At 45.1% G+C, this 12,431-nt stretch overlaps 1 protein-coding gene across 4 annotated transcripts in view; it reads left to right on the forward strand.

Moving 5' to 3' along the window:
* SETD7 (SET domain containing 7, histone lysine methyltransferase) overlaps window positions 1-12,431 on the forward strand; it is a 49,879-nt gene that overhangs the window by 1,317 nt on the left and 36,131 nt on the right. For all 4 annotated transcript variants that reach the window (XM_024736058.1, XM_024736059.1, XM_024736057.1 and 1 more), the window contains exon 3: window positions 8,375-8,504. In XM_024736058.1, coding sequence (XP_024591826.1) covers window positions 8,375-8,504 — 130 coding nt within the window. The remainder of the gene's footprint in view (window positions 1-8,374; window positions 8,505-12,431) is intronic.

A 12,431-nucleotide genomic window follows, 5' to 3' on the forward strand; every position in this document is an offset into this window, starting at 1 on the left:
TTGGGCAGGGGCCGGACCGCCACGGCCACGCCACTGGGAGCGGGCACTGCGCGGCGGGGCGCAGGCCGGGAACGGGTCTCGGCTGGGCCGGGGTCTCCGGGAGAGCGCTGCTGCTCCATCCCGCCCGGTCACCGCCTGCATCCGCCTTCGGAGTTGCGAAACCTGCCGGGCACTCCGGCCTTCCCCCTTTCGGGTATGGGAGGTGGCGGTGCGCAGGAGTTCAGCCCCCCGCGGCCGGCCGTCTCCGTGGAGCAATCCCCCCGCCCGTTTTTGGCAAGCCCGAGCCCCTCTCCGGGCGGCAGCCCTTTCCTTCCGCTCGCCGCTGCGACCCGCGGTGACCGCGGCCGCGTCCGGGTCCGTCCCCCGGCGCAGCGCACGGGGCCGGAGCAGGCACGTGGCAGCCGCGGTCCGGGCGGTCGCTTCTCCGAAACGATGAAATCATTGCAGAGCCATGGACAACGCTCCCGACCCGGGGCTTGAACGCACGCCGGCGGGGAGGCGGGCGGCCCTGGCCTCTGCTGCCCCCGAGCGAACTCAGTCAAACCGCCCTTCCCCCTTCCTGCTTCCCAGGCGGGTGCCGCCGCCGCCACGCTGTGCAGGCGCGCCGCAAGCCCGGACTGAAATTGCTGGGTGACACTTAACTTTCTGAATTCCATGCAGTTGGCTGTGGGTGATATCACCGCCTTGGTGTCGTGTTTCTCCGCCCCTTCGCTTCCAGCGCCCCTCCCCCGACTTTTCTCGCCACTTTGTTTTGCTGAGTTTCTCCACCTTTTTTTTTTTTTGCTGGTTCTAAAAAGCGAGGTGGGGACGTTATACAATCTAGTTGTTTGTATCAGGAGATGTTATGATTTTGTAACAGTGAATACTGGAAAATACTCTTTAGCGTATTTATTTATTTGATTCTGCCGTACACAGTACGTCGTCATGTTTTGCAGTGTTGCGTGATATTATTCCGGAATATTTTAACCAGATATCTAGGTAAATATTTTTTAAGCTTTTGGTTGAATATGGTTTCTATCTAATTTGTATAAGCAAGCTCTCAGAAACGGTAAAGGAAGACAAAGTGGCGACCCTTACAGATGCATGAGGATGCATACTTATTGCTACTTTGGGAGAAAAAATAATCAGTTTTTATGTCAACATAATTGACTCCTTTTGTAGTCCCAAGGTCTTAAGGAGAGACTAAGTAGAATAATATTTCTGAATTCTATAAAAGCTAACTGTCTTAATGTAACTATTGAAACTTCTTATTTCTTTAACCAGCTTCAAGGAGTGTTGATGGTGGTGTTTTAATTTCATAGTGTCCTGAACTGTTTCTCTCCATTGAGTAAAGCCAATGCTGGGACTTACTGGGGCCCAAAGATGTTAGTTGGAAGCCTTCTTTAAATGTAAATTATTGACTACGTGTGCCTTCATATTACGAAAGATAATTGAAAAATGCTCATCTCAAATTGTTAGGACTGGCTCTCATTCTTCAAAGTTTACTTTTACTCATAAAAATTTAATGCAAACCCTTGATCACAGGCAGTGCTCCCGAGGTTAACCCATCTTCCCCTTTGAAGCTGTTTGGAAACACAAGGCCCAGTTGTCCACGGTCCCAGGCTCCTTGCAGAATGTGAACAAGCAGCTTTAGAAATGCACCGATGTTGTTTTTGAGATTGCTCAATGGGTGAAAGCAGAGAAATTTCTTCATGTAAGCAAGGAAGTTTCTGTTATATAGGGTGACCATATGCATTATTGCCCAAAATCAGAACATACTTGAGAAGGGTCACTGTTTAATACTTATGCTGGGACAACTGGCTTAAACCTTGAATGTCTGGGGCAATCCGGGACACATGGTGACTCAGTTGTACCTAACAGTAAACAATTAGAGTAACACAGAAATTTAAAAAATCCTTAGATGCACCCAAGTCTCAAACTCACACAGTGTCTAGAGCATGCATGTGTAAAAGTAGGCTTTTCTTTAGCCATTCTTGGACTTTTAAGTGCTGTCTGTAATAGTCTTTACTTAACATCTAACACATGCATGGGGGACTGGTAAAAGGCCAGTCTGAATATCTTGGTGTTGAAGTACCAACTAACCTACCTCTCTCCACTTACAGAGCCTGTGCTCTCGGTAGTTTATTTGTCTTAGCTGAAATTATCATTGCTGTAATTGTTTAGTCCTTACATGTGCAGGCTCCGTGCTAAGTGTTTCACACACCTATTATCCATTCAGTCTTATTACGTGCCTAGTAATATCATCCTAATTTTACAAAGGAGGGAACTGAGGCTTAGAGAAGTTAAGAACTAATCTGAGGACATTCAGCCAGGTGGGAGACAGGCTTGGACCTCCAGAACCCCACTGTGCCACACCAAACTGTCTCTCTACATCTTTCCTTTTTTTTTAATGAGTCAGTCAAGTATATGAAGTAGTTGGTAACTGAGTTTGGAAGCCACAGTTAAATGTTGCATCAGTGTCGTTCTTTATTAATGTCGCTCTGTAGAGGTTGGTTCTGAAAGAGTTTGGTGACTTTCAGAAAAATGTATTTGGGGAAAGAGAATTTAACTTACAGCCTCTGCAACAGATATCCTTTTTCTTCTTTTTCTTCCTCCTTAGAAACATACTCTGGGGAAGAAATGGGTCTCTTCAGGACTTGAGTCTTTTGTCACCTCACGTACATTTTGGTTCTCTGTCGGGTGGAACTGTGGCTTGGGTGGAGTTCTAAGCTCAGGGTGGATGAATCCGCGAGGGCAGGTGGGTGGAGGGAGTGTCTGTGTACAGCGCTGGCTGTGCTCCCTTGGGAAGGTAGCCCTGGGCCTCAGCAGGCCTGCAGACATCACCTGAGCTCCTGCTGTGGTTTTTAAAAAAACTCTTAGAGGCTCATTGGTTCTTCAGGGAGTGATGTTTAGCTTTGGGAATAGAAATCGTCATTACGTCTATTTCTTCATCTCCCTGTAGCCGCAGAGATGAATACAGTGTGGTCCCTAATATAATTTGAAATAAATATATCACATCTAAACCGATGAATGATGGTGGTTGAGAGGAAGTAAAAATTGCATCTAGCTTAGGGAAATAGATGGGGGAGGATTTCCCGGAAGAGGTGGAGTGGAGATGAGTCCAGTCCAGAGGGGAACTTTGGGAGTAAAGAGAGGTGTGGAATGAAACTATAATTCACGAGAAAAACGTAGGTGACCAATAAGCATTTGAAAAGACACAATTTCATTAAATAAATACAAATGAAAATGTTGCGATAAAAGTTTTCTCTAATTAGATTGACAAAATTCAATGAGACGGATATCATCCTACAAGGAAAGGGACACCCTTAACGTGTGATTCATTAATATCATCAAGGAATTTCAGCTAATTGAATACTAACCTAGGAGCACAAAGGCATTAAAAAGAAAGGGAAAAAAAAAAGAGAGAGAGAGAGGAGTGGAATTATGCAGGCACATTCAGAGACGAATCCCTGGGTTCGGCTGTAACAGAGGGCCTAGGAGGAGAAAAGTGGAAGGTGAGACAGGGAAAGGCGGCTCGTCACAGGCCGAGATTGTGGACTCTGTCCTGGAGGCCGTGGGCCGTGTGAGGGCTCTTTAGAGCTGGGAATGGAGGATGAAGGCTCTGCTCTGGGAGGGCGGGAGCATGGGATGAACAGGCAGTGGGGAGCGGGTGAGGCGATCACCTAAAAGGCTCTTTGCAGTAGCGGTGACGAGGGTAGGAAAAAACAGAAAGGCCTCGAAACCTAAAGGAGACATCGAGGAAGAACCCTCAAAAATGGGAAATATCAGAGTCTCCAGAACTAAGGAGCCAGAATGAAAACAAGCATCTCCATGTTTCACTGTCCCAACCCCTCAAATATTAAGAGCATTTCTAACAGTCCCCCTAGTATCTCATCCTGCCTGTTTCATGCAATGTACTTAGGAAAAATACAGGCTAGGTGTCCTGGTAGCACCCTCTACGTGTAGGCCTCACGTTAAAATTAAGACCCTCGCAACTAATAATTGAGTTCTTGCAAGGGATTACTCTCAAAACTCAAATCATGTTGTTTTTGTTTTTGGTTTTTGCGGTACGCGGGCCTCTCACTGCTGTGGCCTCCCGTTGCGGAGCACAGGCTCCAGACGCACAGGCTCAGCGGCCATGGCTCACGGGCCCAGCCGCTCCACGGCACGTGGGATCTTCCCGGATCGGGGCACGAACCCGTGTCCCCTGCATCGGCAGGCGGACTCTCAACCACTGCGCCACCAGGGAAGCCCTCAAATTATGTTTTTAACCACCAGCGTAAGTGTATCATCATGAGGGCACATTCTTTGCACTAAACAGAATAAGTTTGCCTTTTTATTATTATTACTTTTTTTTTTTAAGTAGTTCTATTGTACAAAACCAGCAATGCATGTAAGGGCCTCTGGTTCTGAGGGAAACACACACATATATACACACACACTCAGATGTCCTGTGAATAAGTCTGAGGCAGTAAGCAGCCAGATGTCCGATCCAGAGGGAATTTCCTGTGCTGAGAGGTACCGTCACTGCATAGAATACAGGCCTGGCTCTCATCGGGTTCAGGAAAAAGCTCCGAGGGAACCCGTGGGGAAAAAATTGAACTTTCTCTCTGTTCAGTAGATAATGATCTTTAGAACAGAGTGAAAAACTAGACTTGTGAGACGATTATGTTTTATTCCCTCTTCCTCTAACTTCAGTCAATATTTAAAACCGTGCTGCAGACAGATATATGGCACACGAACTGGGACCGCATTCCCAACACAGAGCAGTCATTCAAGTGGGTTTTCCCTGTTGTTTGGGTTGGCGTTCAATCTCTGTTGAGTGGGAATTGGCCCGGAAGGCTGTTGGCTGACTTGGCGCATTGCACAGATTGATCTCAATCAGAGCAAGCTGGACTAGCGTTTCTCTTTGCACTGGGTAACACTTGGAAGAGACAGGCATTTGCCACCAGGATGTGCTGGTGAAGATCCTGGTGGTTCTGTGAGAACTATCTTAACTACAAAGGCGTCTTCCACTTCTCTGCCTGGGACCTGAGAACACCTCCCTCTTTAGAGGTCGCTTCTTCCACCACGGGCAGGGAAGAAAGAGTGTTCGGCCAGTTTGCCCTTGACCAGAGAGAAGAGGGATTGGAGGATTGGGGGAAGGGGCCTTCAGCATCCATGAGCGCGTTCAGGGTAGCAGTTAATGTGTTTCTTGGGCACATAGCAGCGGCTTCCTCATCGATAAGACTGGAATTTGAGGGATGGTTGTAAGGTTTAATTTAGATAACAGGAAATTACATAACCCAGTGCCTGATGCATAGTAGGTATACAGAGTTTTTTCTTCTCTGTACATCAGTCTCCCTCTCCATTAAATTGACCGTTGCTGGCAAGACACATATTACATGATCTTATTGTCCAAATGGCAGCGGAACAAGAGTTGTACCAGAAGCTCCTCTCGCACTAACATTGATAGGAGATATGCGGTCTCAGCAACCCAATCTCTTCTCTTTTTTTTTCTTTATTTCTCTTTTTAAAATTAATTAATTTATTTTTGCGGTGCGTGGGCTTCTCATCGTGGTGGCTTCTCTTGTTGCGGAGCACGGGTTCTAGGTGCGCAGGCTTCAGTAGTTGTGGCACACGGGCTCAGTAGTTGTGGCTCGCAGGCTCTAGAGCACAGGTTCAGTAGTTGTGGCCCACAGGCTTAGTCGCTCCGCGGCATGTGAGATCTTCCCGGACCAGGGCTCAAACCCGTATCCCCTTTATTGGCAGGCAGATTCTTAACCACTGCTCCACCAGGGAAGTCCCAGCCTAATGTCTTCTCTTCCTGACATTTCTTTCCTTGGAAGGTCCCTTAGTTGTTGTTATTGTTTTGGTTGTGGCTGTTGTTTTAAACATAAAGTTCTACTGCTAGGAACACCACCCCCGGCTGTTACATATTCAGGGTGGAAGTCTTGAATTATCACAAGCCTTAACTTTTAGCTCCTTTTCATTGATCCCGGTCATTGATCACATCCTGGTCATTGATCACATCATCCTCCTTTTGAAAGGATGAGAAGAAAACAAAACAAATGAGCCAACCAGAGGATTTTGCTGTGATCTGATAGAGGGAGATTTCTCACAACAAGCAGCCTAAACACCTTTAGAAAGGCAGGGAATCGTCACAAGTCTGAGCCTTCTTTCTAAACACACAGTGTCACCAGAGAAACAGCCATCATTCAGCAGCTTCTCTGTTCTCCCTCCCTAGAGCCTAACAAGGTGATGGGACTTCTGTTCACTGGCCTGTGGAAGGAGGCATGGGCATAAGCGTCCTTCATGGAGCAGGGTTGATTTTTTTTGCTTTCATCTCAGTGGGGTTCAGTACTGTCCTTCAAGTGCTTTTAGTGTGTTCTGTGATGCTTCCAAGTTTCTCTAATATCTAAATGCCATTGCTGAGGGCGCGTGTACCTGCAGTGTTTTGTTCAGAAATAGGATAGGACTATTGCAACTGAGCAAAGGTGGAAATGAATTAACATGGGATTTTTTTTTCCCCTTAGTGTTCATGTTTATCATATTCCACTCTTGATCTAAAGTAGAATAACTAATTTTATCAAACATTAACTTTATAAAGTCTGAACTATGTGAACTGTTTTCTGTGTTTTCAATAAATTAGTAAGTACCTCAATATAAGGTTAAAATGATTATTCTGATAGCTATACCTAAATCAGAAGTGGAAGACTAAATTTGTAGGAAAGCAAATAGCTAAATTTAATTTGATCTGGGCAACATTTCCTAAAAGAAAGCTTTCAACTATACACTGAGTGGTTTTTTTTTAATGAAAGGAGAAGAGTAGATCTAATTAATTTCAATGAGAGAAACGCCATCAGTAGATATTTAGAAAATAATTGTCCAAATCACTTCATATGACTCAAGTGTCATTGAATTATGTCAGGTACAGTTTTTGGTTTTTAAGCAAGAAGGAAGCAATTGTGGCCTACTTCCCTCCTAACCATTAATTTCCTGGCCCTTGTTAGAAAAAAATTGGGGTTAAGAGGAAAGGAACCTTATTGATTGTGATTTATTTAAGTAGCCATGTTTTAACGTAACATATTCCAGGTAGTTCATTCTATGCAGAATCAGATGTAGCAAGAAAACAGTGCATTTGTTCATTTCTATTTTATGTTTGTGTAATCAATAATACAAATAAAGAGCTTTCTTGTTCTTTGTAAGAGAGCTTACTTCCTCTCTCTTCTAAGGGATGACATTCGTTTATCACTTTAGAAGAAGTTCTTTTAGGAGAGTAAAGCATTCGTTGCGGTGAAATGGTTTGTGTTTTCTTTTATGTCTGTGAGCCATCTGGAAGCCACACTTAAGTGTTTAATGTCCCCGCATTGCACACAGTATTTAATGCTTTTATACCTTTTTCATCCATGACTCAGGTCACTAACCCGGGAGAAAGCCAGTAGATTTAACTGCTGCCTTCATTTTCACCCGCCTCTGCAAAATTAGTTCACCAGAATGACTGGGGAGGCACCAGTGAGGTGACTCTTGGGTTTTGTGAAATATGTAGATAATAATAAAAAACCTAAACATTGACTGTAAACGTAAATATAAGAGTACGCCAATCGGTGACCCAAGAAGAACCAGCAGTTTAAAGATCACAGTGTAATCATTGCTGTTGATGTTCAAAATCACGGCTTAAATGGTCATGTGGATACTTCTAACTACATTTAAAGCACAAACCCTCTGAACACAATGGGTAGAGGGTGTATGACAAGGTGATTACCGAACATTCAAAGCTGAACGATTTTGTAAAGTAAAGCAGTAAGTTCAATGTTAAGCTTGTTTAAGCTTAGAGGGACTCTGAGTTCGTGTGTTCGTACCGTGAGGTGCAGATATTCGGGCAGTCTTGAAGACGTGGCTCTATCCTTTTCAGAGGGCGCCTGGCTAGCAGTGCTCCACATACTATATAATGATGTATGAAGTCGTATTGTATACTTAGTTTTAGAACCAGATAACTTATTGCCAAGACAGTGTGCCATCTCAGCTATGTTTCCCTTAAGCATGAGAGTTCGGGGGCGTTAATTCCAAACGTGAGCAGTACCCTGTGGGGAAGTACTGGGTCAACTGAAACTCACACTGCAGGTGTTATTATTGAGAATAACTCTCAGTCCCCGGTGAAATGTGAGCGTGGTTTTGGTTCATAACCTTACACGTGTCTAAGGCCCTCTATTGTGGACCCGTCCTTTCTAAAGTGTACCTAAGAGCGGAGTTGATGGCGCTGATGCGGGCAGGGAAACCTTGGTGTTCGCTCTCCCCTCAGGCAGGGAAGGGACCCTTGAGCTGCACGGGGCACTTGCTGGCAGCATCTGAGCACAGATGATGGTGGGTGAGCGTGGAAGATGTTAAGGTTTGCCTTGTGGTTCCCTTTCTCCAGGGCACCTGGATGATGATGGATTACCGCACGGCTTCTGCACAGTCACCTACTCCTCCACAGACAGATTTGAGGGCAACTTCATTCACGGAGAAAAGAACGGACGGGGGAAGTTCTTCTTCTTTGATGGCAGGTAGCACTCACGGTTTTGTTTCATTTTGTTTTTTTGGGGGGTGGGGAGTAGGTACCAAATTACTTTATTTGGAGGAATGATATGAATGAGAGAATTTAAGTGAATATTTTAGTACAATTTATAGAAAAAGTCAAAGTAACCCCAGCATGCATGTACTGCTTTGGGGACCAGGGATGTCAGCCACCCCCGTTACTGAACCAAACTTGGGTCTGCTCAGCCGTGTACAGTAAAGCCAGTCTGACATCTGGCTGTGGTGAAGGCAAGTGCAGTGTTTACTGCAGGCGCCAAGCAATGAACCCAGGGTAATTAGTGCTCAGAACACCCGAACTCCCAGATGGGTTTCGGGAAAGCATTTTTAAACACCAGGTGAGGGAGGGGAGTCCCAGAGTATGTGATCAACTTGTACACATATCTCTGCTTGGTTGATGGTGAGGGAACAGGGCGGTGTCACAGGGGTTAACATTACCAGTAGGTCTGTGGGCTACATAGTCATGACCATGTATGACCTCAAGTAGTTAATTTCTTCCATTTGGTGGTGGTTTTAACATCTGCAAAACAACTCCGGAAATGTGCATCAGCTCCTGTTATCTGGGTACTTCAGAGAGGAGCTCCAGCAGAGGATATGGGTGAGGGGTCTGTCCCGGGAAGGTCCCATAGCATCCTGCTTAGTTACACCCCCGTGGCTATGGCCTAAGACTCAGCTCTGCCACCATTGCCTCTAAGGGTGTGCTTGTCAAAGAGAGCCTCTGCCGTGCCAGATTCAGGGACCCCCATCTTGCACGGTTGGTTAGGTGGTCACGCAGGTCTTTGATGGATTTCACCTCCTCGTTCAGATAATGAGTCTCCATAAAGTGACACAGGTGGGGATCGTTTTTGTCAGGGACCACTGTGTGTAGTTCCAATAGTGGCTGATTGACGCTCCTTTCCAAGCGTAATGCACGCTCACTCTGTGTTCAGCACGCTCTCAGACATCATGGTCCAGTTTCTTGATCTCCTTTTGAAAGAAGGTTCAGCCACCTCATTGGTTCTGCAGCTTCATAATTTTCTCGGCATATTCTCTTTCCTCCTGAGATTAGTCAAGAGACTATTTAGCAGAGTTCTTCAAAGCCACGTCATCACGGTCCAAGCAGTAAGATGGGTAGATATAGGAGGGGTACAGCTGCAGACTCACAGTGTTCTAAATGCTTATCTTTGGGATGACTGGACATTATGTGTGATATCTTAACGCTGATGTCGTAACTAGCATTTCCTGTGTTCTACCACTAGTTAAAATACTTTTCACAGCAGGGTTCTTTTACCTTGCTTTTACCCCCCTGTATGAGAACGCTGTGAGGCAGAAGCTTCTCACCCTCTTGAGACAGGTGGAAATAACTAGGACTTTTCTCTTTCAAGAAGAGATGGGGTTGCATGGGCCAACAGTGACTTTTAAGCCGTGTCCGCTTCAGAAATGAAAAGTGGTCGTGTGAATTTCTCCAGCATATAGAGGAATTCAGAGCCATGGAAGGACTAGCTCTTTTCATACCACTTGACTGGGTAATTCAGAAATGGATTTAGCTAAAGCAGGTTATAGGATTCTGTGGGCCACAGCACCGCTTACTGTAAACTCTTGACATTGGTGATAAGCTGAAGCTTCCTTATTCCTTGGAATTCCTTCAAGAAAGAAAACGTCTAAGCTGATATTTGAAGGGTGATCGCAGGGACTGGCTTGTAACCCACAATCCCTTTTCTGTAGGTGGAATGAGTCGCTTTTAAAAAATATTAACAGGTCCTCAGGCTCTCAATTATCTGATATAAGGAGGGGTGAGGAAAACAATAAAAACCTATCAGAGAACTTTTGTAAATTTTTATTTTAATTCCAGCCTTCTCTTTCCCACTGTCCTCAACCCCACACCCCACCTCTTTTTAGCAGAAATTGGTTTCCAAACTATTCATGTTAAATGGTCGAATATTCTGCTTCCTTTCTTCTGCCCTGGTGGATAACTGAGTCCCATAGCAGCCTCTTACTCGATGAGGTATCAGTGCTTTCTTCTCTCACGATTCCTTTAACCTGTCCAGAAGGAAACTTTTCCTGCCTCACTTCCATAGAAGTTTATTTATAACTCTTTTCTGGAAAGTGTCACTGTTCACCTCATGCAATTATTCTTTTATTCATTCAGCAAATATATATTTATATAAATGTCTTCTTTGCCCTACAGGAGAGCGGTTTCCTTGAGGGCACTGTCTGTATCTGTTCCATCTTCTATGCTTCATAGCACTTTCTCTTAATTTGGTATTAAAAAAAAAATTCTTGCTGAATGAGGATGGGAGACAAAAAAGAGGGTAGAATTCACATACACACACACATGCACACGCACACGCTGCTGTTTTAAATCTCGTAGTTTGAAGGTCATACCCAGTAACTGACTGACTCTGGGAAAACAGTCCAGCAGGCTTCGTTGAGTTTAGTATTGGTTACTGGCTCGCTTCACAGAACTGAGACTCAGCGAGCTGAAGGGCTAGGCTGAGCTTCCCAACCAGTGTGTCAGGAATGAGCCCTGCGGGGCTGAGTGGGGCCTGAGACTTCCCAAGCGCCTCCCTCCCTCCCTGTGTCAAGCCAGTCACGTCTGGCTCTGACCAGCTTCATCCAGTTCCCCCAATGTGCTGTTCAAATGCAGTGATCTGCATGGGAGTCATGACCAGGGAAAGCTGGAGCAGTGGCTGAGGCTGAAGCACTAGGCCAGTAACTATCTATGGAATAGAAAGAAATTCATTGCCTTTCTTTTTTATTTTAGAGGCACGAATTCACTGGTTTTTATACCTACCACTCAAACACCTGGAGGGACTTGGGTCCAATGGTAGACTCAAAGAGTGGTGGTATTAGCAAGGACCTGAAAAGTTTACCCTTGTTAATACCTTGAGGGGAGAAGGTCAGTATCGCTGCTTTTATGACATGGGATGAAGCAGTGTGGTGACAGTTTCTCAAAAGGTCCTCGTCACCTTCGTTCGTAAGCCCAATGATGATCATGTCATGAGACATCTGCTAAAAGGGTTAGCGGAAAAGTTAGTGAGTCTTATGACTGAAATAAAGGCTGTGGAATCTATTAGATCTTTCTAAGGGGGATGCAGGAAGTGGTCATGGAGAAGTCAGTCACCTCTAATGAAGCAGCAACTTAGTTTACACTGCTCTATTAATTTTTCTCCCTATTACTGCTCCCCATTTTTAGGGTCTGATGTATCGAGTAAAACAAAGTGGGGGCTTCCCTGGTGGCGCAGTGGTTGGGAGTCCGCCTGCCGATGCAGGGGACACGGGTTCGTGCCCCCGTCTGGGAAGATCCCACGTGCTGCGGAGCGGCTGGGCCCGTGAGCCATGGCCGCTGAGCCTGTGCGTCCGGAGCCTGTTCTCCTCAAAGGGAGAGGCCACAACAGCGAGAGGCCCGCCTACTGCAAAAAAAAAAAAAAAAAAAAAAAAAAAAGTGGGCACTCAGTGCTTTTACTGCCAGTCAGGAGGCTTTAGTCTGGAAAAATTCCTCCCAAAAGGGTGACATCAAGGTTTTGAAATAACAGATGAGGAAACAAAAGGTTTATGGTAGAGTTTTAAAAAGTTGTTCAAACCTGTAGTACTCGCTTATGTTCCCATCAGAGGCTTTATTTGCAGTTACAGGAGGCTGTGTTTGGAAAATTCTAGTGTAGTGACAGAAGATTTGGCCTGATGCAGTCTAATCTTATATAAAACCTGATTGCGATTTTTTTTTTAAACTAGAGACATGATGCATATACAAAAGGCTGTACATATTTAACATATACAACTTCATGAATTTGGAGTTAAGTATACGTTCATGAAACTGTCACCACAATCTATGCCATAGACTGGGTGTGTGGTTTGTGAGAACGTTTCAAACAAATAAAAATTTATATCAAGAAAGTTCTGGAATCAGTTTTCCCCTTTAC

Source organism: Neophocaena asiaeorientalis, unplaced genomic scaffold (assembly GCF_003031525.2).
Source record: "Neophocaena asiaeorientalis asiaeorientalis breed wild unplaced genomic scaffold, Neophocaena_asiaeorientalis_V1.1 scaffold7, whole genome shotgun sequence".
Lineage (NCBI taxonomy): Eukaryota > Metazoa > Chordata > Mammalia > Artiodactyla > Phocoenidae > Neophocaena > Neophocaena asiaeorientalis.